General features: G+C 57.2%; 2 protein-coding genes across 2 annotated transcripts in view; both read left to right on the top strand.

Annotated features, from left to right (window-relative positions):
• TXNRD3 (thioredoxin reductase 3) overlaps positions 1 to 19,933 on the top strand; it is a 52,261-nt gene extending 32,328 nt beyond the window's left edge. The window contains exons 13-19 of the mRNA XM_060163070.1: positions 2,650 to 2,726; positions 3,408 to 3,564; positions 6,761 to 6,868; positions 10,962 to 11,057; positions 13,490 to 13,624; positions 13,737 to 13,962; positions 19,446 to 19,933. Coding sequence (XP_060019053.1) covers positions 2,650 to 2,726; positions 3,408 to 3,564; positions 6,761 to 6,868; positions 10,962 to 11,057; positions 13,490 to 13,624; positions 13,737 to 13,962; positions 19,446 to 19,474 — 828 coding nt within the window. The 3' untranslated portion in view covers positions 19,475 to 19,933. The remainder of the gene's footprint in view (positions 1 to 2,649; positions 2,727 to 3,407; positions 3,565 to 6,760; positions 6,869 to 10,961; positions 11,058 to 13,489; positions 13,625 to 13,736; positions 13,963 to 19,445) is intronic.
• Positions 19,934 to 20,102: 169 nt separating this feature from the next.
• On the top strand, positions 20,103 to 22,751 carry C10H3orf22 (chromosome 10 C3orf22 homolog). The gene is made up of 2 exons (XM_060160962.1): positions 20,103 to 20,704; positions 22,387 to 22,751. The coding sequence occupies exons 1-2, from the start codon at positions 20,496 to 20,498 to the stop codon at positions 22,607 to 22,609; spliced, it is 432 nt and encodes a 143-aa protein (XP_060016945.1). The 5' UTR covers positions 20,103 to 20,495; the 3' UTR covers positions 22,610 to 22,751.
• Positions 22,752 to 25,568: the final 2,817 nt, after the last annotated feature.

The following is a 25,568-nucleotide window of genomic DNA, read 5'->3' as shown; positions in this document are numbered from 1 at the left end:
TCTTCCATGTTGATACCCAGAGCCATCTGTGAAAAGACTTTTCTTTGTCCATTGAATTGCTTTGGTGCCTTTGTGATCATGTGATGTTTAACTGTGGGTCTGTTTCTGTCCTCTCTGACCAGTTTTGGTCATTGAAGCTTTATAGTAAGTATTAGACCAGGGAGGGTAGGCTCTCTAACTTTGCATAGGGCCTTTCCATATGAAATTTTTTTATTGAAGTATAACTGATTTACAAGGTTGTGTTAGTTTCAGGTGTACAGCAAAGTGATTCAGATATATGTGTGTGTGTGTGTGTGTGTGTGTGTGTGTGTGTGTACTTTTTCAGGTGTTTTTCCAATTATAGGTAATACAATATACTGAATACAGTTCCCTGTGCTATACAGTAGGTCCTTGTTGATTATCTACTTTATACATAGTAGTGTGTACCTGTTAATCCCAAGCTCCTAATTTATCCCTCCCCACCTTTTCCCCTTTGGTAACCATAAGTTTGTTTTCTATGTCTGTGAGTCTGCTTCTGTTTTGTGAATAAGCTCATTTGTATCATTTTTTTAGATTCCACATATAAGTGATAGCATATGATACTTGTCTTTGACTTACTTCACTTAGTATGAAAATCTCTAGGTCCATCCATGTTTCCAATTTGTTAAAAAAAAAAAAAAAGTCCTGCTGGGATTTTGATTGAGATTGTTTTGCTTATGTAGATGAATTTGGGAGAACTGACATCTTAACGACATTGATTTTTCCAGTACACGAACCTCATACATCATACCTTATACAATAAATAAATACATTTATTTGCGGGTTCTTTAGTTTCTCTCAGCAGCTTTTTGTCATTTTGCTCTAGAGGTCTTTCATGTATTTTGTCAAATTTATCTCTAAGTATTTCATATTTTTAAGCTACTGTAAATGGTATTTTAAACTTTAAATTTTCAGTGGTTAGTAGGTAGTACATAGAAATACAAATGATTTTTGTATATTGACCTCCTTAGGATTTGTTCTGCATAAAACACCAGTTTTGTTTCTTCTTTCCAATCTGTGTGCTTTTATTTCTTTTTCTTGCCTTGTTACACTGATTGAGACATCCACGACAGTGTTGAATGGAAATTGTGAGAGTCCCGCATCTCAGCAGTGAGGCCGTCTTTCATCACAGCTGGGATGTGAGCTCTCAGGTTTTTGCAGATGCCTTTTATCAGGCTGGGGAAGTGTTCTTTTATTCCGAGTGTGCTGAGGATTTTATTAAAATCCTCAACGGGTGTTCAGTTTTGTCAAATGCTGTCCCCACATCTATTGGAATGACTGCGTTGTTTTCTCCTTTATTCTGTTAATGTGGTGAATTACACTGATTGATTTTTGTGTGTTAAACCAGATTTGTAGTTTTGGGACAAAGCCCACTGTTTTTATGTTGCTCTATTTTACTTGCTGGCATCTGTTAAGGACTTTGCATCTATGTTCCTGAGGAGTGTCGGCTTCTAATTTTCTTTTATTTTCCTGCCCTTGTTTGATTCTGTGTCAGATGATTGTGCCGGCCTTCTACAAAGGACTTGGGACGTGGTCCCTCTTCTGTGTCGCGGAGAGTTTGTGTATCATTAATGTTATTCCTTTTTTAAAAAAAATTATTGATTTATTTTATTTATTTTTGGCTGCATTGGGTCTTCGTTGCTGCTCGTGGGCTTTCTCTAGTTGTGGTGAGCGGGGGCTACTTTTCATTACGGTGTGCGGGCTTCTCATCGCAGTGGCTTCTCTTGTTGCGGAGCACGGGCTCTAGGCGTGCGGGCTTCAGTAGTTGTGTCACGTGGGCTCAGTAGTTGTGGCTCGTGGACTCTAGAGCTCAGGTTCAGTAGTTGTGGTGCACGGGCTCAGTTGCCCTGCGGCATGTGGGATCTTCCTGAAGCAGGGCTCGAACCCGTGTCCCCTGCATTGGCAGACGGCTTCTCAACCACTGCGCCACCAGGGAAGTCCTTAGTGTTATTTCTTAAGTGTTCCATAGACTCTACCAATGAAGTCACATGGGTCTGGAGTTAATTTATGGGAAGTTTATACATCGTGGATTCAGTTTCTGTAGTGAGTATAGCGTTCCTTAGTCTGCTAGGGCTGCCATAACAAAGTGCCACTAGGTGGGGTTTGTCTCGCCTCTGGAGACCAGACCCCTGAGATCGAAGTGTGAGTAGACTGGTCTCCTCTGAGGCCTGTCTCCTGGGCGTGTAGACGGCCGGCTTCTCCGTGTGGCCTCACGTGATCACCCCTCAGTTTTTGTTGTGTGTGTCCCCAAAAACCTCTTCTTATATAAGGACACATGTCAGACTGGGTTTAGGCCACCCTAATGGCCTTGTTTTACCTTAATCACCTCTGCAAAGGCCCCATCTCCAAATACAGTCACATTCTGAGGTTCTGGGGGTTAGGGCTGCAACATGAATTTGGGGAAGGGGCACAGTGCAGCCCATGACGTAGGGTTACTCAGACTTGTATGGGTGCAAGTTTAGTAAATTCTGTCCTTCAAGGAATCTATTTCATCTAAACTGTCAAATTTATTGGCATAGGGTGTTTATAATATTCTGTTACTGTCCTTTGAATGTCTGAAGGGTCCATAGTGAGGTTCCCTCTGTCATTCCCGTTATTAATCATTTGTTTTTGCTCTCTCTCTAAATGTAGGTTTTGTTAGCAATTGGTCGTGACTCCTGTACGAAGAAAATCGGGCTGGAGAAGATTGGTGTCAAAGTCAATGAGAAGTGAGTCCCGGGCGTCACCACCCAGCGCTGCAGGGGGCAAGACCCAGCGCTGTAGGGGGCAAGTCCCGGCGCTGCACGGGGAAGGTCCCGGCGCTGCACGGGGCAAGACCCAGCGCTGCACGGGGCCCGACCCGGCGCTGCACGGGGCGTGACCCGGCGCTGCACGGGGCGCGGTGTTTCTACACGTCAGCTCATGGAGACTCCTATCTACTTACTAACGTGCAAAGTTTCGATGCTTTAAATTTACTGTATGAGTGCTGTACCAGCTGTGTGTCATCAGTGTTTTCATTAATTAATTGATAACGCTTCATGTTTTCCTTAAACATCTCATGCATTAAACGGTTATTTTAAACACTTGTGGGACTGTACTCGCCCACTTTCTGTGATTCAGAATTTGTATGTCCTTGGTCAGCACAGGGAAAAACTTCAAAGCTGTGGGTTTGACTCTGGGCGATCTAGAGATACTTTGGCAGCCAGAAAGTGGCCTGGGTTTTCAGACAGAAGGGTGTTTCTTCAGGAGCCGGAGGTGCCGCAGTTGTCTGAGCCTGCAGACGCTTGATGACACAGTCGCCTGAGCGCTTAGCGGGGTCTTTCTCTCTGAATCAGCCTTTCCCTGGGCAGGCGATCGTGTCCAGCAGTGCCGCGTCGTCGTAATACCTTTTTTCTTTCCAAACATAACAGGACTGGCAAAATCCCAGTGAACGACGTGGAGCAGAGCGGCGTGCCCTATGTCTACGCCGTCGGGGACGTCGTGGAGGGTAAGCCTGAGCTCACGCCCGTCGCCGTGCAGGCGGGCCGGCTGCTGGCCCGAAGGCTTTCTGGGGGCCGTTTAGAAAAGGCAAGTTTCTTACTGCTGTCTCTGAGATAACGTCTGAAGCAGAATCGTGGTTTGAGGGCAGTCAGTACAGCTGCCACCGTGTGCCTGTGTTGCCGGGAAGCTCCCCTAAGCGTTTGCAGTTCCCAGCCGTTTACTGGTGGTTTTAAATAAGTATCTCATGCGTATCTCAACGTGCAAGCCATTGTACTGGGTGACATACGGGGGCGCCCAGGTAGGGACGTCCTGTCTCCTGACTGCAGGGGTCTGGAAACGGGTCCCGGGTGGATGCTGCTGTCACCGGGCGGCAGGGCCCTGCGGCCCGGGGCGGACGGGGCCGGCCTCTGCGCCTGCCCACCTGTGGGCCTGGTCTAGCCACCCTGCTCCTCCGGGCTCCGGGCTCTGTTTCAGCCGACGCGTGGCTGACGGTGCATCTGGCGCCCCCTGCAGTCTCCCCACCTCCCACAGTCTCTAGTCCCAGACGAGCCTCTTGCTCTGCGGGCTCTGTCTGCCGGGGCCGACGGCGGTCTCGGGAGCCCCCAGCCCCACGCGTCAGGAGAGCAGGGACCCGTGCGCTGCTGGCAGATGAGGGGCAGCGGGGGAGGTGGCCGGGCTGCGTGGGGGGGGGCTCAGGGGGCCTGCTGTGCTGCCCCAGCCTCAGTGCAGAGAGAGGCCTGGCATGTGCTGGCAGAGCGGGGGTCCTGCAGCTGGGAGGGAGGAGTCTGGGAGCCAGTCTGGTGCCCGCTCATCGAGAATCTGGGAGGCTGCAGGGAGGAGCTTTTGCGTCCCCCAGCGTTCCATTCAGAAAGGCGTCAGGTCACCCTGTGGACCTCCCACCCGACCGCACGGGTGTTAATGCCCCCCGCCTGCATTTCCGAGTACGTGGATGTTCAGCACAAAGACTGTTCTGCTGCGCTTCTGGAAGTGAGTGGCAGGCACTTTGCCCCCAGAAAACGCTTTCAGCAAGCGTCCCCTAAGAGCAAGGGTGCTCGCCTCCATAACCACAGCTGCATCTCCGCGCTGATGGAGTGCGTCACCCGCGGGCACACGTGTGCATCACCCGGCACATCTGGCTTTTGAAGCTCTTAGGTTTCTTTTAATCCGCTAGAGCCCCTGCCTCTATTTACCTGTTGCTTTGCTTTATTTCTCATGATGGTTTTTTTTTTTTTTGCGGTACGTGGGCCTCTCACTGTTGTGGCCTTTCCCGTTGCGGAGCACAGGCTCTGGCCGCGCAGGCTCAGCGGCCATGGCTCACGGGCCCAGCCGCTCCGCGGCATGTGGGATCTTCCCGGACCGGGGCACGAACCCATGTCCCCTGCGTCGGCAGGCGGACTCTCAACCACTGCGCCACCAGGGAAGCTGTCATGATGGGTTTTTTGACGGATCCAGGCTACTCTTCTTGCAGAGTGTCTCACGTCCTGGGTTTCTCTGATGCTTTGCCCAAGCAGGTTCAGGTGGGATGTTTGGGGCCCGGCTTCTTCATAAGGAACTCCATGTGCTGTGTTTCACCACCAGGTGCCCAGCGAGGTCGTGTGTGGAGACCTTGTGGGCACACGGAGGCGTGGGTGGGTGCAGGTGACTGGGGCCGTGGCCCTGCTGGCCTCGGCGGGGGCAGGGGTGTGAACGGATGGGGAGCTGTCCCCTCCCCAGGGCATGAGCACCAGGCTCTAGGAAGCACAGCAGTTGCCTGAGGTCCTGACAAGCGGATCCCAGGGGCGGTGGGCAGAGACGTGAGAAGACAGGGCAGCGCGTGTACAGAGAGAGGTCAGAGGACCAGGGCGGAAGGAAGGCTACAGGTGGGGTGAGGCGCGGGCCCGCTCAGGTGGACGTCGGAGTTCAAGGTGTGGGGCGTGCTTTAGGTGAAAGGGGAAGCTGGGAGTTTCCTGTTGATTTTCCTCAGTTGATGTGAAGCAGGAGAAAAGCACCTGCTGAGAATGAGGCATCCCCTGTAGGCCGTGGGACGCAGGGTTGACGGCCAGAGTGATGAGCAGCTGAGGACCTAGGAGAGGTCAGGAGCTGCTGCGTGCAGCCGTCTGCGCTTCTGTGGGTTTCTGTAGCCGTGCTGGGAAAAGAACAAATGCTTGACTGGTCCGTGATTTGCAGGTCATGGAACACGACGTGTTGGGGCCGAAGGTGAGGGTCAGGCTGGCGTGCGGTGTCCACATTGTCCACCGGGTGCAGGGACTCCTGGTGGTGTGTGATTGGCTTTTTTCTTGGGCCGCAAAGCAGCGCCTCGCTCAGGCCGTCACATCGACGGGGTTTCTCGTGAGGATCCCACAGTAGTCTGGAGGGAGAACCAGGCTGTGGTGGGGCTGGGCTCGAGGCTGCTCTGGGCCCCGAAAGGGTGGGGTTCCTGGTTGGCTACCCCTCTGGCTGAGCATTTCTTCCTGTCCAACCACCACCCAGGGGCTTCACCACTGGGGGCCTCTCCCTTTGCCTCTAGTTCATATCCTACAGAGGGAAGAATTGGATGGACGTGCAGCGCTGGGTCTTGCCCCTTGCCCCTTTTCCTCTTGCAGTGTGGGCAGCCGGTTGCTCCCTTTGGGTTGGAGTCTCCCCTGAGCTAGTCACCTGTGAGCTGTTGGCGGGGTGGGGGAAGTCGTGCGGTGGGCACCGCTGCCCTTGCGGAGCTGTGGGTGGGAAGCACAGTGACCTTCCTCTCTGGCTCTGCCCGCCCCCTTTCTCGGCCCCGCACACGCTTTCTCTCTGTGCAGTCAGTCTCCAGACAGGCGTGCGCCTGTGCTCACACTCGCGCCCCGGGATGCAGGGCTGCTGGGGACGGCGTGTGGGGCTCAGGGTCTGCAACCTTCCCGTGATTTCCTCCTGTGCTCTGTCCCAGGCTGATAAGGGCCCTGAAGGGTCCCGTCTCTGGGCCCTGCGGTGTGGCGGCCCTCCACGCGCGTGGCCGTCTCCCCGGGGCGGGCTGGGCCGCTCACCCTGTCCTGCGCGGCTGAGCGGCTTCTCCGCTCATCCCTGCAGGGGCGCGGTCATGTGCACGGCTGCGGTGGCCCAGGTCCTGGTGCAATGGCAGCACGTGGTCCCTGCCCCGGAGTTGGGGCGCGCCCGTCTGCTCAGTGACTCAGTTCCCTGGAACGGTGGCAGTGAGGGTCACCTGCCCGGGACCGTGCTTGTCGATCTTCCTCTTACAGATGTGCGTCGTGTGGATTTTCCCTGTAAGAAGCACCACAAAATAAGAGACCGTGGCTGGTTTGTCTTGCAGTGTGACTATATCAATGCCCCCACCGTGGTGTTCACCCCCCTGGAGTACGGCTGCTGCGGGTACGCGGAGGAGAAAGCCGTGGAAGTGTACCGGAAGGAGAATCTGGAGGTAAGGTGGTGTGACTGTGGCATGTTCAGACCTCCTCTTTTAATCCACAGTTTGTCTTCAGCCACTTTTTATCTTGTAGTTTTGTGAGTTGCCGTAATGGTCGTATCGTAGGAAATTATATTCCTACTTCAGGAAAATTGGAAGTTAAATAACGTAAACCCCGTCTGTAGCGAACTGTAATAATCACACAGCTGGGGAAAGAAGGACACGCTGCGTGCATCAGGGCTCCGAGCTGCAGCAACAGGCGTCTGCCTGAGGAAGCTGACGGGAGGGTCGCCTGCGACCTTCGGGGGCGCGGGAGCGTCGGAGGCCTTGGGCAGGGGTGGGAGCCAGGAGCTGGGAGGCGCGTCAGCTCCTCTCCCTGGTGGGGGTTTGTGCGTGCGTGCGGGCAGTGCTGTCCCTGGAGGAACAGAAATGCACGTAGCGGCAGAATGTGGCCCTTCCCTGCTCCGAGTTCACCCGTAGTTCTGGCCTTTGGAGGAACTGACTGACTCACTGTTGTTCGTCTCAGTTACAAATTATGAGGGACGTCCGCTGGTCCGGGCTGGGTCTGCCGTCCACCCCCTCCCGCTTGGCGTGACGGGAGCCAGACACAGGCAGGACCTGGTCCGGGACCCTCCGCCACCCGCGGCCTCAGGGGAGGGGCAGGTCCGGGGCCGTCGGCCTGCTGGGGGCTCCTCAGACGCCCCGAAGGTGCTCTCGCCTCCCCTCCACCCCTGCCCGTCTGGTCCTAACTGCCTCGTAAGCAGGAGGGGCGGGGAGGTGAAAAGGGTCAGAGGTTTAGGACTACTCGATGTTTGAAGCCAGTGAGTTGAAGTCGCAGGCCCTCCCCGACTGCGGGAATCCTCTGAAGCACAGCGCTGAGGCTCCCGCGCTAAGTGTCCGAGTGACTTCCTGAGACTCTCCTTTACGTTTCCGGGCTGGGGGACCAGGATGATGACAGACGGTGCTATTTTAGGTGGTGTTTTCGATGGGAAATTCCCATTTTAGAGGACTTTATTTGATCAGTGTTTATAATTCATTTCTGGTAATAATGAACCACCCATTTGCAGTGGTGAACTTTTACCTGGGTCTTGGAAAAGTGATGGTAACAATTATGGATTTAACACTTAGTTCTAAAACTTTCTGAAATCAACGAGCAATTAAGCTCGGCAGGCACGTGAGAGGAAGGATGCAGGAGGCTGTACCCCAGATAAAGGGATGTCTCTGTAGGAAGGGTTCCCAGGTTTGTGGGGTTACTTTAAGGTCTCTTTCCTAAGGCTCACTGCAGATCAACTCACCTAGTCTGTACATTTATTTATTGCATTTTACAGGACTGAAAATTTGATCTATTAGTATTTTTTTAATATTCCAACTATAAAGAGGAATGAGGAAGCCTCTCATAAACACACATATAGTTTCTTTTAAATGAGGAAATTAGGCGAAAAGCAGATGAGGGTAGAAACAATAAGACAGCGTAAGAAGAAAGATCAATTGGTTCACAGAATTCACGCCGTAAAGTCCGGGGGACTCTCATCTCTCTGATAATGCACTTGTATGCAGAGTATCTAAAGGACTCTTACAACTCAACAATAAAAAAAACCCAAATGACCCAGTTCTTTAAAGGGCAAAGAATCTGGATAGATGTTTCTCCAAAGAACATACACAAATGGCCAATAAGCACATGAAAAAGTTCTCAGTATCATTAATCGTCAGGGAAACGTACCTCCAGACCTTAGTGAGATACCACAGGGATGATCTGTAAAATGTTCACCATTTCTGTGGGTTGTCCTTTCACCTTCTTGACGGTGCCCTTTGAAGCACGAAAATCTTTCATTCTGATGAAGTCCAGTATGTCTTTTTTGTTTTCTGTTGCCAGCCACATGGACTTTTGATGTCACTTTTGATAAATCAGTGCCTAATCGAAAGTCGTGAAGATTGATGCCTATGTTTTTTCTTCTAAGAGTTTTACAGTTTTCAGCTCTTACGTGTGGGTCTGTGGTCCATTCGGAGTTATTTTCTGCACACGTGTGAGGTGGGGTCCGACTTCCTTCTTTTGCATGTGGATGCCCATGTCTCTGGGAACAGCTCCTTCCTAGTAGAGGAAACACCGCCAGTGATCCAGCTGCAAATTTGAGTATAATTGGGAGAGTGGGGATGAGAGTGCAGGGGCCAGGGAAGAACGGCTTAAATCCTCCTCAACAGGGCGAGTCAGTAAGCGAAGCCGAGCACGGAGAGTCGCGTGAGAGCAGCGTGAGCGTGTTGTGCAGAAGCACGGGGGCGACCGACCGCGCACGCAGGACATGCAGGTGGTTGTGCTGACTGATTAAAGGGGGCACCGGGGCGGCCCAGGCGGCTGGGTTCATCACAGGGCTTTGAAAATCCGCAGATAGTGAGCATAATTTGATTAAGAGATTAAAACTTTAAAAAAAGACAATCATGGGAGATTGTTTGTTTTGGCCTCTTGCCACGCGGCGTGGGGGATCTCAGTTCCCCAACCACGATCGAATCTGCGCCCTCAGCAGTGAAAGCACCTAGTCCTAAGCACTGCACCGCCAGGGAATTCCCAAGGGTGATTCTGAATGAGGAGAGTACTGGGGGGAGACCAGTCCTGTCAGAGACTGAAATGTATCCTCTAACTACACTAATTAGACTTGCGCCGGAGTGGCACGCAGGTGGGCAGAAAGATTAGTGGGACAGAATTTGGAGCCCAGATTGATTCAAGTGCTTAGAAGAGTTAACGTGTGGTAAAGGTGGTATTTTAAATCTGTGGGAAAGGGCATTCATTTAAGGGTGCTGGAGTCTAAGGGGACAGCCTTCAGGGAAAATATGAAGTTGGGTCCACACTTCACACCCACTTTGAACCAGAAGGATCAGAAACTTAAATAAAGTAAAATCTTGCAAGTACTAGGAGGAAAAACACAGCTCACACACACGAGGAAAGGAGCGGGAGGGTGTGGGAAGAGGTGTGGGTGCAGGGGCTCAGGGCGCATCAAAGCCAGGAGCCTGCAGTTCCAGAAATCCTGTTTAAAACCTGGGAGTTTGCACCATTTCTTTTCTTAGCCTTAGGGGTGTATTTTAGGAATACTGTCTTGAGATGAAGAAGCATTTATCTTCTGTTCCTAATAGCCACAGAGATTGACAAGTTTGTATTAAACTATGAGGAAGAGTTTATTTCTCTTCTGTTAAATACACATTAAACCTAATGTTTTTTGTTACACGTAGCTGTGAACTATGATGTGTTTTAAATAAAATGTCATTTCAACTACGTATGCATTAACCACTGATACTTCCTTAACTTTTAAAATGGTTATTTCTGGACAGTGGGATTTTTTTCCCACTTCCTTTGTAATTCTCTGCCCTGTGTTATTCTTTTAATAACCTTGTATCATTGTTATAAAAACAGTAAAGACAGTATTCCAACTGTAAAATACATCATCCTGTTAAAGAACAGAGAGCCAGTACTTCTGTCCCTCCACTGCAGGGGATAGTTGAGAACACACTCCATCCTGGCAGCGCACACACATCCACCGCCTTCTGTGTGGAGTGATTAGGCGGAGGGCCACCGGGACGTGTAGCTGCCCCGAGGGGATGAGGGGATGGACGGACGCTGTGTGGTCCGTCCCTGAGGCCTGAGCAGGTTGGGAGCCTTCGAGGTACCCTGGGCTCTGGCGGAGGCAGTGGCGGGGGCAGTGTTCCTCATACCGTGGGTGGCTGGACTGTCTTGTGGCTTCTGCTTCTCCTAGATTTGGTTTGAATGTGACCCTCACAGGAGGCGTGTGAACCGATGGAGGGCAGGACCCAAGGCTTTCTTTACTGTCTCAGCCCCACAGGGCCTGGAGCGTTGGCTGCTTGGAGAGTAGCCCTCTAGGTGCTTGAGAAGCGAAGTTAGTTAATGGGAGATGTTTCGGGACGGACGGCAGAGCAAAGCAAAGGTCACACACTCTGCAGATGGCAGTTAGGAGCTCGCCCAGATGCTCCCGTCAGATTCATAAGCTGGGATCATGCAAGTTTAAACTTCTGAGAGCTGGTACAGAAATTGTCGTCTTTGTATAAGGAGGAGCCTGTCAAGCGGCGGTCTCCATGGACACCGACCTTGGCCTCTCTCTTGCAGGTCTACCACACTTTGTTCTGGCCTCTCGAGTGGACAGTGGCCTGCAGAGACAGCAACACCTGTTACGCGAAGATTATCTGCAGCAAATTCGACCATGTACGTCATACGGTTGGAAGCAGGAATGTTCTAATTGTAAAACAAATCTTTTATTCTAGTATTTGGGTTTTTATAATCTCTTTAACAATAGCTCTTAGTGCCAGGTGGAAATCCTTGAAACTGTTACCCAGGCACTGTGTTTGAAGAGTGACAGTTGGGCAGTGACTTACCTTTTCAAAGTCATCGGAATGTGTCACTCCAGAGCTGTCTAACTTGGCAGTTCAGAACCACACGATCTGTGAAAATTCGGGTCATCAGTGATGGAATGTAAGGAGTATGTTTGTGTACATTTGGAAATACAGGCATACCTCGAAGGTATTGTGGTCAGGTTCCAGACCACTGCAATAAATCGAGTTTTGCGTAACATGAGCCGCAAAATTCTTTGGTTTCCCAGTGCTTATGAAGGTTATGTTTACACTATACGGTAGTCTGTTATGTGTGCAGTCGCGTTAAGTCTAAAAAGACAATGTACGACCTTAATTTAAAAATATGCTCAAAAACCCTGACCGTCACCTGCGCGTCAGCCAGCTGTAGCCCTGCTGCTGGCGCAGGGTCTCGCCTCCGGTGCTGCCGGCCGCTGACTGATCAGGATGGAGGCTGCTGAGGCTGGGATGGCTGCGGCCATTTCTGAGAACAAAGCCAGCATGAAGTTCGCTGCACTGATGGCCTCTTCCTTCATGAATGATTTCCCTGGAGCAGCAGTGCTGCTTGGCAGTATTTTACCCACAGAACTTCCTTCAAAACTGGAGTCAGTCCTCTCAACCCCGCAGCTCCTTTATCAACGAAGTCTGTGTCACATCCTAAGGCCTTTGCTGTCGTTTCAACTATCTTCACAGCCTCTTCACCAGGAGTAGATTCCGTGTTAAGAAACCACTCTCTTTGCTCATCCATAAGAAGCGGCCCCTCATCCGTTCCCAAGCTTCATCGCAAGATGGCAGCAATTCAGTCCCATCTTCAGGCTCCACTTCTAGTTCTGGCTCCCCTGCTGTTCCCACCACGTCTGCAGTCCTTCCTCCATGAAGTCTCGAACCCCTCAAAGTCATCCAGGAGGGCTGGAATCAGCTTCTTCCAAACTCCTCTTCATTTGGATATTCTGACCTCTTCCCATGAATCACAAGTGTTCTCTCTTTTTTTTCTCTTAATTTTTATTGGCCACGCCATGCGCGTGAGGCACGTGGGATCTTAGTTCCCCGACCAGGGATCGAACCCGTGCCCCCTGCACTGGAAGCACGCAGTCCTAACCATCGGACCGCCAGGGAGGTCCCGCAAATGTTCTTAATGGCATCTAGAATGGTGAATCCTTTCCAGAAGGTTTTCAATTTACTTTGCCCAAATCCATCAGAGGAATCACTGTCTATGGCAGCTACAACCTAACAAAGTGTATTTCTTAAATAATAAGACTTGAAAATCCAAATTACTTCTTGATCTATGGGCTGCAGAAAGGATGTTGTGTTGTCAGGCATGAAAACAACATTAATCCCACTGTCCATCTCCATCAGAGCTCTTGGGTGACCAGGTGCGTTGCCAATGAGCAGTGACCTACTGCCCCTTTCTTGTACTTTTGTCCAAATTTCCATTTCTGGAGTGTCACCCCACCACTCACTGTCTTCCTGGAGCTATGCTGAAAATCACGGACAGGCTTCCATCTCTCAGAAGCTCCTCACTTTCATTAATAAGTGGCTTCCCCCTCTCTGGGCCGCGCCTTCTCCCACTTTGCTGCACGTGCACCCCTCAGAGGTTCCCGTCCACGGCCCCCTGGATGCGCAGCTCACGGGGTATCCGTTTGCCCACCTGCCACGGGAGCCCAGAGAGTGGGGGGCACAGAGTCCTGCCGCCTGTCATGCCCTCTCTCTTCACCTTGTGCACTTTAACCCTGAAGCTCTGGATGAAGAAAAGTGATGAGAAAACATGGACAGAGGAAGCATGAGCGCTGGGAGTGCGCGAGGACGAACCCGCGTCGGCCGGGGCTGCATGCGCGCAGGGACGAGAGCCGCGCGTCCTTACGGCTCGCGGTCCCTGGGGTGGGGTGTCTGCCGAGCCGACTCGGAGCCGGGCAGCCTGCGTCCTGGGCTGGGAGGAGCGCCTGCTGCCTCCGAACTTAGCCTTATCCAGCACGGGCTGTTAGTCGGAGTTTGTCGTGCTGTCATTTAGCGCGCTCTCAGTGTAACGCGGAAACGTCCATCGTACTGACAGACTCCTTCGCGCAGCAGGTAAACTGCCCGTTCCGGCGAATCTGAGCGCGTGTTCACACGGGATGTGCATTTACTGGCTCACCCAGCAGATTCTTGCAGGGCACGGTTTCACGGTGCTGTTCTCTGCTCAGTTCAGCATTAGAGGTGCTTTTCTCTGGGAGTTGCTGTCAGTTTCAACGGTGAACTTGGGACGACAAGATCCCTCTTCAGGTCCTTAACCTACTGGCTTCCCTTTGGAAGGATCGGGTGATAGGATTTCACGTCCTTGGACCGAAGGCCGGTGAGATCACCCAAGGATTTGCAGCCGCCATGAAATGTGGGCTCACGAAGCAGCTGCTGGACGACACCATTGGGATCCACCCCACGTGTGCACAGGTACGGACACGGGAGCTTGTAGATGTGGACTCGGTGTGGTTTGGAAAGCTGTGATGAAGCATGTTGTCAGTAGACAAATCTTATATTCATAACTGCTCTGTATGCCTTAAAGGATGATGTTGGTGTCACGTTCGGGACGTGGTTTCTCAGAGCAGAGCTCCAGTACCGACAGCTAAGTGTGGATTCGTGTCGTTTCCTTCCCGTGGGCAGGTGTTCACCACCTTGGAGATCACGAAGTCCTCGGGGCTGGACATCACGCAGAAGGGCTGCTGAGGCTAAGCCGCTGCTGTCGCTTTCCTTGTCCCGCTGCCGTTTCTGTGAAGACGGCGTGCTCTCGGGTAAGCCCGGGGACAGCGTCGGGGCAAGGAGGCGGGACAGCAGCAGTGCCGTCCACCCGCCTGGCTGACGGGGAGGGGCAGCCGCGCTGCGTCCTTGACGTCTTAGCTCGGAGCCGCCAGGTGAGCCAAGACTGACGTCTTCCCCATCAGCTCCCCCGACAGAGCTTTTAATCACACAACTCATCTCAGTCCATGTTCCCGGTTGCTCCTGTTTTTATCCCCTTGCTTTGCTGAGTCCACGGAAATACTTTCTTTTATGAAACTGACTATAAAGTGGGCATCTTCAGTGCATGGGCGTCTGGGACGCCCCCGTAGCTGCCGCAGAGCACTAGTGCGCCACCTTCTCCCGTGGGCACATGTGCAGCCGCCGGCAGACCGCCTCGCCCTCTTCTGGTTCCCCACAGTGACCACCTGGCCGCTCTTCTCTTCATGTCACTGGACTGAGCAGAATATCTGACGTCAGAGAGAGATGCTTGGACTTCTCATGTTGATCTTAAGAATAATATTAAAAAGTTCTCAATACTGTATTATGTGAAACGTAATTTAAAACTTTTTTTTTTTTTGTGGTACGCGGGCCTCTCACCACTGTGTCCTCTCCCGTCATGGAGCACAGGCTCCGGACGCGCAGGCTCAGCGGCCATGGCTCACGGGCCCAGCCGCTGCGCGGCATGTGGGATCTTCCCGGACCGGGGCACGAACCCGTGTCCCCTGCATCAGCAGGCGGACTCTCAACCACTGTGCCACCAGGGAAGCCCTAGTTTTAAACTATTTAAGTGGTTCTGTTCTCAGTCTGTTTCCTTACAGTCGGGTTCAGTAAGTGAAAAGGTCATGTTACGAGATTCCTTTTGAGTTTGCACCCCTGTCAGCATCTAAAAGGCCCTTGAGGGGGAAGGCCCACTCGGGGCCCTTTGGGAACCTTGTTTTCTTGGGAACAGACCCCCCCAGCACCAAGTTGAGGGTTCCAGGCGGCAGTGCCCTTCTGGGCCGTACGCTGGCCGCCGGCTTCTGTGGTTAGAACATCTGGGCCTACGTTTTAAAAGACGCTCTAAGCCAGGAACCAATCGGGGAGCATCATCTGTGGGCGGTGCTGGGGCGGGGGTTGGGCACCCAGAGTAAGCACACGGGGTCCACTTACAGACTCTCCTTTCCACTGGGGAGGCGGGTGGAGCGATCGGGTCGTGTGTGCCCAGGGTGGCACGGCGAGTCGGGCAGGGGCCGGGCTCTCACCTGGCACGCCCACGGCCAGCCCAGCCCTTCACAGACCCAACCCCTGTGTGAGCTCAGAGGGGCCGACAGGGCCCTGGTCCCCAGCCCGTGCCGACGCTCCGCTGCTGCTCCTTCTAAGCCGTAGTCCAAGACGCCGTGGCCCAGAGAAGAGTCAAGGGAACCTAAATCAGGCTTAAGGACAGCCTGCTGGGAAGTCCGGCTCCTGCACAGCCCTGGAGGCCCGTGTGGACCCATCCACCTCCCTCCCAGGCTCCTGGGAGTCTCCTGACAGCACAGCCGTCTCTGCAAACCTCCTCCGCCGTCTCACTCTCCCTCTCTTCTGTGACCGCGAGGTTGGGCCCGCGCAGACCTCTGGACCAGGCTGGCGTCCCCACCACTGCTCGCCCGGGGATGGGACACCACAGGCCCCAGGCCAGGCGTGACCGCCCGGCCCGAAAGGCTGCCCCCACCTCAGGGCACAAACAGCTCCGGGGAGGTCCCTGCAGGGCTCCCCTGGGACCAGTCGGCAGGTCAGACCTGCACTGTCCTGCGTCCCTCCCTCAGCAGGTCCCTCGACTAGAACCCCCATCTCGGGGCTGCTCTGGGGACCCCAGCTGACACGCTCCCCACGTGTTCACTCGCAGATAAAGGCCTAGGACATCAGGGCAGGAGGAGGCCTTGCTTTTTACACCATTTGCCTCTCCTCTCCGCTAGTCCCCACTTGGGACACAGGCGCCCTGGCCATGCTCGCCGTTGCTAGTCCGGTGGCGACCCTGACCGTTCTGAGCCTGGCGGGGCCTCCATGGGGCAGCAGGCCCCGGAGGTGCGCCCTAACCAACCGTCCTCCCCTGCGTTGGCCCAGCCCGGCGGTTCCGGGGCTGCGGCTAGGGCTCAGTCAAGGTCAGCCAGAAAAGGAGCTCTTCTGCCGCCAGGGCGAGTTGTTTGCTATTTCTAGGCATTCTCTTGCGCTTAGTCTGAAGGAGGGCTGGGGGCTCTGCCACCAAACGTGTAGGCGTGGGTGCTCCCGTCCGGGGTCCTCGAAGCTGGAACGCCCGCCAGCCCAGCCCTCACGCAGCCGCCCCCACGGCCACGCCCTGGCCAGCAGGGCTTCAGGCTGGATTCCAAGCCACGTGGCCTAGTGGCTGCAGTGTCACTGATTGTGACCTCAGGGGCTTCTGATGCTGCAGTGAGCCTGTGGGCCTGGCCCCTGGGGCCCTGGGCCGGTGCTCGCCTTGTGCATGGCAGCCAGGACCATAGCCAGCGTCGTTCAGGCGGCCCGGTGAGTAGCTGGCCCCTTGGGGGGTTCGCTCACCCACTCCTTTCTGGCTGCAGGCTCCCTGCTGGGGGGCTGGCTTGGGGGCGTGGGCAGTGCCCCTCACATCGGCATCTTCCTGGGCAGGGTCAGTGCCAGGCCCTGCGATCCGTACCCTGACTGGGTCCCTGCTGGGAGCGGGGAGGCAGCCTGTGTGGCTGGGAAGGGCAGCCCCAAGTCGGCTGGGGGAGCAGCAGTGGGACAGAGGCCTGCCCCGTACCCGGCAGGGCCCTCCTGCCCCACGGGAAGCAGGCTTGGCACAGTTTGCAGGGCCAGGCCCAGGGCTTGGAGGGTCTGCAGGTGGGGCCCAGTGGGCGTGGGGTGCCGTCGCCCAGCCCCTCCAGGACTGTACCACGTAGCCCAGACGCAGCCCGGACCCCACCTCTTCCCCACGTGCTGGGGGAGGGGGGATGCAGGCAGAGCAGTTAACCTTGTGTGTGTGTGTGGGGGGGGGGTACGCGGGCCTCTCACTGTTGTGGCCTCTCCCGTTGCGGAGCACAGGCTCCGGACGCGCAGGCTCAGCGGCCATGGCTCACGGGCCCAGCCGCTCCACGGCACGTGGGATCCTCCCGGACCGGGCACGAACCTGCGTCCCCTGCGTCAGCAGGCGGACTCCCAACCACTGCGCCACCAGGGAAGCCCAGCAGTTCACCTTTTAGAGCCTCGGTTTCCTTACCTGAAAAATGGGATGATGGTAATATGTCCTCCATCAGATGGAAACATTAAACAAGGTCCTGCACGGAGCTTAACAGGTACTTCACCTCCTGTGCGGACCCAGCCCCATCCTGGACCAGGGCCCTCTCCTGGCTCCTCGGGGGAGGGCGGCTGAAAGCTTTACCTGATAGCAAAGGGCTGGGGGCCAGGGCCACGGACAGGTCCCTGGTGTCCTCGTAACAACCCTGGTCCCACGTCGGAGGCCGCAAAGGCCCCCTAGCCTGCGCTGGTGTAGAGCTGCCCCGTCCACACGGCCCTTTGCCGGCGGCAAGTCAGGGTCAGGAGGACTCCTTGGTGGGGCCCGGCCTCCAGGACGCTGTGCTCGGGGCTCACAGGCCAGGGCTTCCCGCGTGGCCTTGTCCAGGTGCTCTGTGCCCAGTGGGGCCATCCAGCCTCACGGCCAGCACGCTCTGTCACAACGCCGGCGCACCTGCCCCAGGCAGCCCTCGAAGCCCTCCGGGGGAGCAGCCTCGCCCACCTCTCCACCTCTCCCCCAGGAGAGAAAACCCAATCCCCACTGGGACAGCGACCTCCTGGGAACCCAGACCCCAGGCTTGGGAAGGGGCGCCTTGTTTCCTGGCGGCTTTGCTCCAGATTTCAGGAGATCCATTATCATGCAAAGTGTTGTCATGGAAACCCAGCTGCTGGGACAACAGAAGGGTCGGGTGGGCAGCCCCAGCCTGGGATGGGGGCTGGGCTTCAGGTCTGACAGGGAAGGAGGAGCCAGCAGCCAGTGGCTGCCCTGCTGCAGAGGGGTGTGGCGGGGGGAGTGATGCTGGGGCCGGACGGCGCGCGTGTGTGTGTGTGTGTGTGTGTGCGCGCGCGCTCGCGCTTGTCTGTGGTCAGACGCGGTGCTGGGGGGACCTGACCAGCCTTCGCCCTCTCCGCCTGGTTCCTGGCGGCTCAGCCAGTCCCACGACGGGGGACAGGTGCGTGCTGCTGTGAGATGCCTTACTTGGGAGCGGCTCCCGCGGCTCGGCAGGGGTGGGAGGTGAAAAGGGGGGAAAGAGGCACTCCACGTGGCGTCCCCACGGTGGGCAACTCCGCCCAGTCCTGCCAGGTCCTCCGCGGGCCGTGCTGTGGGGAGCGCGCCCCGGAGCTGTCCTGGTCAAGGGGCCGGGCAGGCCGGCTTTCCTTCCCCACCCCGTCCCTGCGTCGCCAGCGGGGCTGCTTCCAGGGCACTGGCTCCCGGGAACCTGTCTGGCCCGGCGCAGTCAGACCCGCCCGTCAGGTACGTCCGTGGGTGGCTGACAGCATCCACCCGATCCCCACCTGGAACCAGGGCCTCGGCCGGCGCTTCGGGACCTCCCACGTTGGGAGCCGCCGCGCCTGTGGAGCACGGGGTGCCGGCAGGTGGCCGGCATCGGCCCATGAAGGTCAAGCACGTGCGGAGGAGCTGGTCAAGGGGCACGTGAAGCCCCAGTGGTCAGGGCTTAACCCCAGCCCTTCTCAGCCCTGACGTGGGTTACCCTTACTCTTGGGTGCCTTAAAAGAGAACCACTCGTAACTGCTGGGCAGGGAAAATGACCCAGCGACTCGAAAACCATGTGGCAGTTCCCTTTAAAACTAACAATGGGCCTCCATCAGCCTGGTGACTGCACTCCTAGGCGCCTACAACAGAGACAGTCTTGTCTTCGTGCAGAAACTCGTACGTGAACTTCTGCAGCAGCTTTATTCGTAACACCTCCAGCCTGGGAACTGCCCCGGGGTCCCGTGGGTGACAGTCAGTCCAGCTCAGCCCTGGGCGGGAGCCCCCGCACACCCAGCCCTGCGACGGCAGGAGGACACCAGTCTCCGAAGGGCGCCGGCCGCGCGATCCCACCCGTACAACCCCGTGCAGCCACGTCCTCACACAGAGGGGAGCAGATCCGTGGTGGCCGCAGCTGGGGTGCGGTGGAGGGAGGCTGTGGCTGCCGGCAGGGGAGCGGCCGGGAGCCTCCTGGGGCCGGTCAGCCGAGCGTCCCCTCGACCGTGGGGCGACACGGAGCCGCACAGGGCATAGAATCGCATCGAGCTGCACGCTCACACACACACTCATCCACATACAAACATCCGTACACCCTAACACACAGACACACTATACACACAGCAGAGCAAGCATCCTGGAGCAGGGTGCTGAGCGGGGCCCCGGCTCACCGGCAGCTCACAGCCCTCCCCTCGCCCCGTCTCCTCGGCAGACAAGGGTGGGCGGTCAGTCAACGGGAAGCCATGCCGTCCAGGTCCCGACTGGCTCCTCCCACCTGTCTTGCAGCTGTGGCTGAAGGGCGAACCCCAGCTTAGCCCCCTTCTGCGATGGACGTGAAGGCCCCCAAGGGGTCCCACCAGGGTAAGAAGAGTAAGAACAGGACCGAGGAGAAGTTTGCCAGGAAGTTTCCGTACAGGTACCAGACCCTGAGCCCAGGCCCTGAGGGCGGACCCTGACCCCTGACCCCAGACCCTAACCCCGGGCCCTAAGCCCAGGCCCTGACCCCAGGCCCTGACCCCAGACCCTGACCCCAGGCCAAGCCCTGCCTCCCCGCAGGTACCCTAGGAACACACTCTGGGGCACAGAGCCGGAGAGGGGCGGTCCTCTGTCCACAGGGAGCTCCCTGACCAGCTCTGCGCTCCGTGACGGTGGGGGTCCACCTTCGCCCCCATCCCACCCTGAGCCAAGGGCCTCCAGAGAGGGGCCCAGGGCCCCCAGGCCCCCCCAGAGCCATGGCCAACCGCTTCCTTTGGTCCAGTGGCCCTGACACCCGTTCACAGCACCTGCTCCTGTGAGGGTGTGATGGGATCCGGCTGCGGGGGGGGGGGGGGGGGGCAGGGGAGGAGTTTGCAAAGCCCCAGGGCACTCAGGAGCCAGCAGAGACCGCAGTGTGCTGAGCAGGCAGGCGGGGCCTGGGAGGGAGTGGGAGGACCGCCAGCTGCCCAGAGCAGAACCTTTGGGGCACACGGCCTCCTCACGAGCGCCCGCAGCAGGCTGGGCTGGACACCTCACCTCCACCCTTGTTCTGTCGCCAGGCCCCAGACTCTGTCCTGTGAGGCCCAGTGTGGCAGATGCACGTGGCAGAGTGGCCCTTAGGTGAGGCAAGGGGAGGCTTACACCTGGGGCCTGGGGCTCCCGGGGCCAGGCCGCTGCTGCAGGGCCGAGACATAGCTCTGGGCCAGCTGCTGGCCCAGATCTCAGCTCCACTGCTTCCTAGCTGTGTGACCTTGGGCAAGTCACTTAACCTCTCTGTGCCTCAGTTTCCCCATCCATAAAGGGCAGAGCAATACCTACCTCCCGGCATGGTTATCAAGCACTCAGAGCGGTGCCTGGAACATGGAAAGTTCCAGGCGAGCGAGAGCTATTCCACGTGGCTGGGCTGCAGCCCCCCAAGAGGCCAAGTGCTCCTGTAGGTTTTCCTGGCTGACGGAGACCAACGCGGAGCCCCTGCAGCCCTGGGAGGTCACGAAGACGAGCAGCTCGCTGCGGAAGCAGCTGCCCCTGCAGAAGACGTTGGTGCCCACGAGGTCCGTCCCGGTCAGAGGGTGAGTCTCAGGCCGGATGTCACCGGCGCTGCCTGCGGACCACGCCACCCGGCCTTCCACCTGGTCCACACACGAACACACCACGTCCAGGCTGAGGAAACTGGGGCCCCGGGGAGACACTAGAGCCCGCGGTCCCTCCCGCAGCCGGCAGGGCAGCTCAGGCGGGCCTGGCCTCACCTGGGGCCTCGTCCACGGGTGGGGAATCAGGGCCGAGCGTAGAGTGGGTTGGAGGGGCCGGCAGGGGACCCGAACTGGGCAGCGCGCGCGCGCACGCACATACACACACACACACACACACACACACACCGGGGGTGGGGGGACGACACGTAGCGAAACACCCAGACACCCTGATAAGGACCCTGCACGTGCAAACCTAAAGACGCACAGACACACCCACTCGCCCTGAACCGGGACTGGCACTCAGGTGTTAGACATAGAAGGGCCTCCCCGCTGCCCCCCAGGACCCCAGCCCCAGGCCCACGGACTGCGACTCCTCCAGCAAAGAGACGCGAGTGGGCACGCAGGTCCTCAGTGCTGAGGCCGGTGTCTGTTCCGAACCGGGAGGCCCCTGGCTCCACACTCCGTGTATAACCCTGGCGAGTCACAAAGATGCACACCCTCCCCTGAACGGACACCCCGAGAGGCAGCGCACACGTGCACACCCGCACACGCACCCCTACGGAAGCGCAGATGGTGCCCATCCCCCACCCACGCTGGCCCAGGCTGCGGTCCTGCGTCTCAGCACCCCTCCCTCACTGACAGGCTGGGGGCTGGGGGCACAGGTGTCGCTGGGTCTCAGCTTCTCCTGTGAAGGGTCAGGCAAGTCACGGTCCTGTGCTGGCAGTCAGGTTGTGCGTGGCCGGCTCCTTTGTGCTGGACGGAGGGAGTCTGAGGCCTGCCCCCCGGACTGCCCTCCCTCACACCCTGAGCCCCTTGCAGTGGGTAGACCACCAGGTGCTAAAGGCCAGCGCTTATTTGAGGGGTAATGGGAGCCACTGAAGTCTGGGAAACAGGAGTGGGAGGGTGGCCTCACGTGGAGCTGGGGAGGGTGGTCCAATGGCGGAGTGGGGAGCCTGGTCCACGGGGAGCAGGGAGCTTGGTCCAATGGGGAGCTGGGGAGGGTGCTCCACTGGAGGAGGTGGGGAGCTTGGTCCAATGGGAGAGGTGCGGGGTGTGGTCCAATGGGGGGGTCCAATGGGGGAGGTGGGGAACGTGGTCCAATGGGGAGCTGGGGAGGGTGGACCAATGCAGGAGGTGGGGAGTTAGGTCCAATGGGGCAGGTGGGGAGCGTGATCCAATGGGGGAGCGAGGAGGGTGGTCCAATGGGGGAGGTGGGGAAGGAGGCCTAGAGGGGGAGGGGAGGGGGGAGGGGAGGGGAGGGGGGAGGGGGGGGAGGGGAGGGGGAGGGTGGTCTCGGAAGGTGGCTGGGGAAGGTGGTCCCCGGGGGTAGGAGTCCGCACACGCTGTGATGTGGTGGCACACGCTGTCGGTCCCTCCTAAGATGGGCAGGCATGGGGCAGAGCGCGGGAGGCGTCCGGCTGCTGGATGCCTAGGCGGGTGGCTGTTGGGAGGCGGCGTGTCCGCGCTGGGAGCAGAATCTTGGTTGCGCCCCGGCTGACTTCTCTGAGGGGGGTTGGGGAGGCTCCCGAAGGTCAGCGCGGCGCTCTGTGTGGCTTCTCTAGGCTGGGGGCCCCGGATTTCCCTCCACTGTCCAGCCTCCGGCCGCCACCGTCACCACCAAGCAACGTCTGGGAGCTGGTGCTGCTGAGCCGCCGCTTCCCCGGGTCCGCGCTTCCCCCCACCGGCCGATGCCGCCCGCCCCCCCGAGGGCCCCTCCTGGAGCCCAGCTCTGCGCCGCCTCTATCTCGGCCACCCGCTCCCCGGGCGCTCAGGGCAGCGGGCTAAGGTGACCTGTGGGGAGGCGGGCAGCCCTGAGGAGCCCCGGAAAGGTCGCCCCGCGAATACACGCTGCAGGTTCCCACCCCCTTGGAAGGTCGTCTGCATGTCCGGCTGTGTGTTCTCATCCATAAAAGGGGGTGACGGTCAATTCTGCAGCGAGTGAATATCATTTCCAAGAATCTACCCCAAAGCTATGCTCACACATGTAAGTAAAGATGTTTGGACAATGATATTCATTCCAGCGCCGCGGGAAATAGCAAGTGATTGGAGACCACCTAAATATCTGTTAATGGCGGCTTTAAATCCTGCCACAGCTGCACCGCGAAGCGTTAGACAGGCATTAGCAAGAAGCAGTCCTTTACATGCCGATCTGGAACAATCTACAAAGGACGTTCAGATATTTTTTAGAGCACAGCAGAGAGTGTCTAAAATGCTGCCATCTGTGTATATTAGAAAGCGGTGTGTGCGTGTATGAGCGTGCACGTGTGTGTGGGCATGTGTACGCGGGTGCGAGTGTGGAGCAGGTAACAACTTTTGGGTAGAAAAGCTGGGGACTTGGAGACGGGCATACCATTTTCTAAATGTTTACTGCGTGAACCTAACAACCTCGTTGTGGGTGTTTCACAACTCTAAAGAGAAGACTTGAGGAATGGAAGAGGGGCTCCCGGCCCGCTGCAGTCCAGCCTGCGGAACCCCCTGGCATTCGTAGGGGCAGCGTATGTGGGAGGGTGGCTGCTGAGGATGTAAGGGTTCCCCTCTGTTCTACTGAGACAGGGGCCAGGACGTCATCTTGGAGCCTTGGGAAAGCACTCAGACTGGGACCCTCACTGTAGCCCTCCCCCTGGGAGAGAGAAGGGGGTGGGGCCCTGGGGAGGGACCAGGGTGGCCGCCTTAGCAATGTGGACAAGTGTCCATCTCTTTCCAATAGACGTTTGGTTGTTTCCACTCTTTGCTGTGGTGGGTGAGGCTGCTCTGAGCCTTCCTGTCCGGTCCTGTCCCCTGGCACGTTGTCTCCGGAGAAGACTTGCGGACCAGAGTGCCCCTGAGCACCCACCCTCACCTGCAGGCACCGCACTGTTTCCCGAGGGTCCCTCTGCACGTGGCCATGAGCAGCTGACAGACAGGCTCCTTCAGCCCCACCTCCAGGCTGCACTGGCTGTGGCCCTAGAGCGTTTAGGAAACGGAGCCGGAGGGCGCGTGGGGCAAAGCCGGTGGTTCTGTCGTAGAAAAAGTGCAGCCCGTCCCCTGAATCCAGTCCTAAAATGTGCTGCTCCTCAGCGGCTCCTCCCCTGCGAGTTCTCGCTAAAGAGAGAACGTTTAGGGAGTAAGGAACTCTCTGCTGGTCTCGCTGTGTGCCGAGCCTTCGTACACGAGGTCCTCAGAGAGGAAAAGGAGCTTTGGGAAGCACCTCACAGACAACGCGCGACACGCTGCACGTCTGACGGCAGGAGAGGCTGAGCGGGGTTCTCGGTGCAGAGTCACCCCACGGACCAGAGAAATGACCACGGTGGCCCGTGTGGCGCATGGGGCGTGCTGCCAGGGTGCAGCGGCAGCCGCCCAGACCTCGTTTGTCCTGGTGCCCTGAGTGCCAACAGAGCCAAACGCACAGCACAGGGCTGAGGACTCCTAAGGAGGAGGTCGCGGGTGCCGGCCCGCCTTCCAGGAGTTTCTCCTGCAGTCGCACGCGTGCGTAGAACCAGGTGTGTGCAAGGACGCAGGTGCGCCTAAATGCCTATCGCTGAGGGGCCAGTGAAATAAAAGCAAGTCTGCAGTGGATCCTCCCCAGAGCGGGTCTGGAGACAGGGATGCGGATGCAACTAGTTCAGGTGGGGGGAGGTTCCAGGAAGCGCCACCGAACAGCAGGGAGAGCCTCACCGCAGGCACCTGGGGCTGAGTCCCGGGAGGCCTCTGCAGTTTCCCACCTGAGGGGCAAAAGCTGCAGGGCGGGCCCCCTTATTCCACCAGACGGGGCTGACGGCTTTTCGAAGGGCGCTCCCTCTGCCTCCGCTGCGGCTGGAGAAGCTTCAAGGCGTGGTCCGGCGGGTGGGGGTTGGGGGTGGGGTGGGAAGGGGGGCTCTGCCTGGAGACGGAATGTGCACCATCCCCCCAGCCCAAAGAGCCAGGGGGTTATTTTAGCAAACGTTTCAACCCTGGAAATAGGCCTCCCAGGAAGCTGCTTGAATGACAAAAGCCACAAGATAAAACCGAAAACAAAACAAAAAACAGAAACCGACACCACTACTACAAAAATCTGGGAAACATTTTGCTGACAATGAAAGCTCTAAAAAGCAAAAGAACACTGCAACTTCTTTTAAACAAGTCTTTGTAAACCAGTCCGCCTACATCCCTTCCATCCCTGGGAAGGTGCTGACCGGCACCACCCAGTTCTGGAGACTGAGGAACTGGGAAAACGAGACAGTGGTGAGCAAGGTAGACGCTTGGGACCTTCAGCTGGTGATCTCAGTCCCTTTAGGATCTTATGTCTGGTTTTAGTAGAATCCCTGACGGGGCTGCCTGATTGAGAGCCCCCTGGGCGCCCTCACGACTTGTCCGGCTCTGCCCATGGGACCCTGCCTCTCTCGGGTCGTCCAGTGACCCAGCCAGGACCCAGCTCTGGGAGGCTGGCTGACAGCCTGTGCTCTGGGAGGACAGAGAGCTCGGAGCAGGCAGATACCCCAAGGCAGGCGAGGGCAGGGCACAGGGGAGGGCCGCGTGGTGGGCTGTGGAGGGTGTGACGTGGAGACACAGGGCGCGTGCACTGCTGCCCCACCTGAGGGAGTGACAGCACGCAGTGTCACGGCAGATCAGGAGGGTGACTTGTAATTGTGATGCCCCTGGGGTGTGGCTTCTGGATGGAGGTAACTCAGCAAACAGGTCGCATCACAGGCTGCATGGGCGCTGAGCGAGCTTGGAACAAAGCTGTGTGTCATGGGGCATCGACGGCATGATGTAACACAATGTGTGT

This window comes from Lagenorhynchus albirostris, chromosome 10 (genome assembly GCF_949774975.1).
Source record: "Lagenorhynchus albirostris chromosome 10, mLagAlb1.1, whole genome shotgun sequence".
NCBI lineage: Eukaryota > Metazoa > Chordata > Mammalia > Artiodactyla > Delphinidae > Lagenorhynchus > Lagenorhynchus albirostris.
The sequence above is the reverse complement of the archived record's forward strand: the minus strand, read 5'-3'. Positions and strand labels throughout refer to the sequence as shown.

Bases quoted from the DNA above. Each gene is read 5' to 3' on its own strand.
- C10H3orf22 (XM_060160962.1), top strand. From the start codon at position 20,496: ATGGAAAGTTCCAGGCGAGCGAGAGCTATTCCACGTGGCTGGGCTGCA. The intron at 20,705-22,386 runs GTGAGTCTCAGG...TGGCTTCTCTAG, and splicing joins AGGTCCGTCCCGGTCAGAGG to GCTGGGGGCCCCGGATTTCC.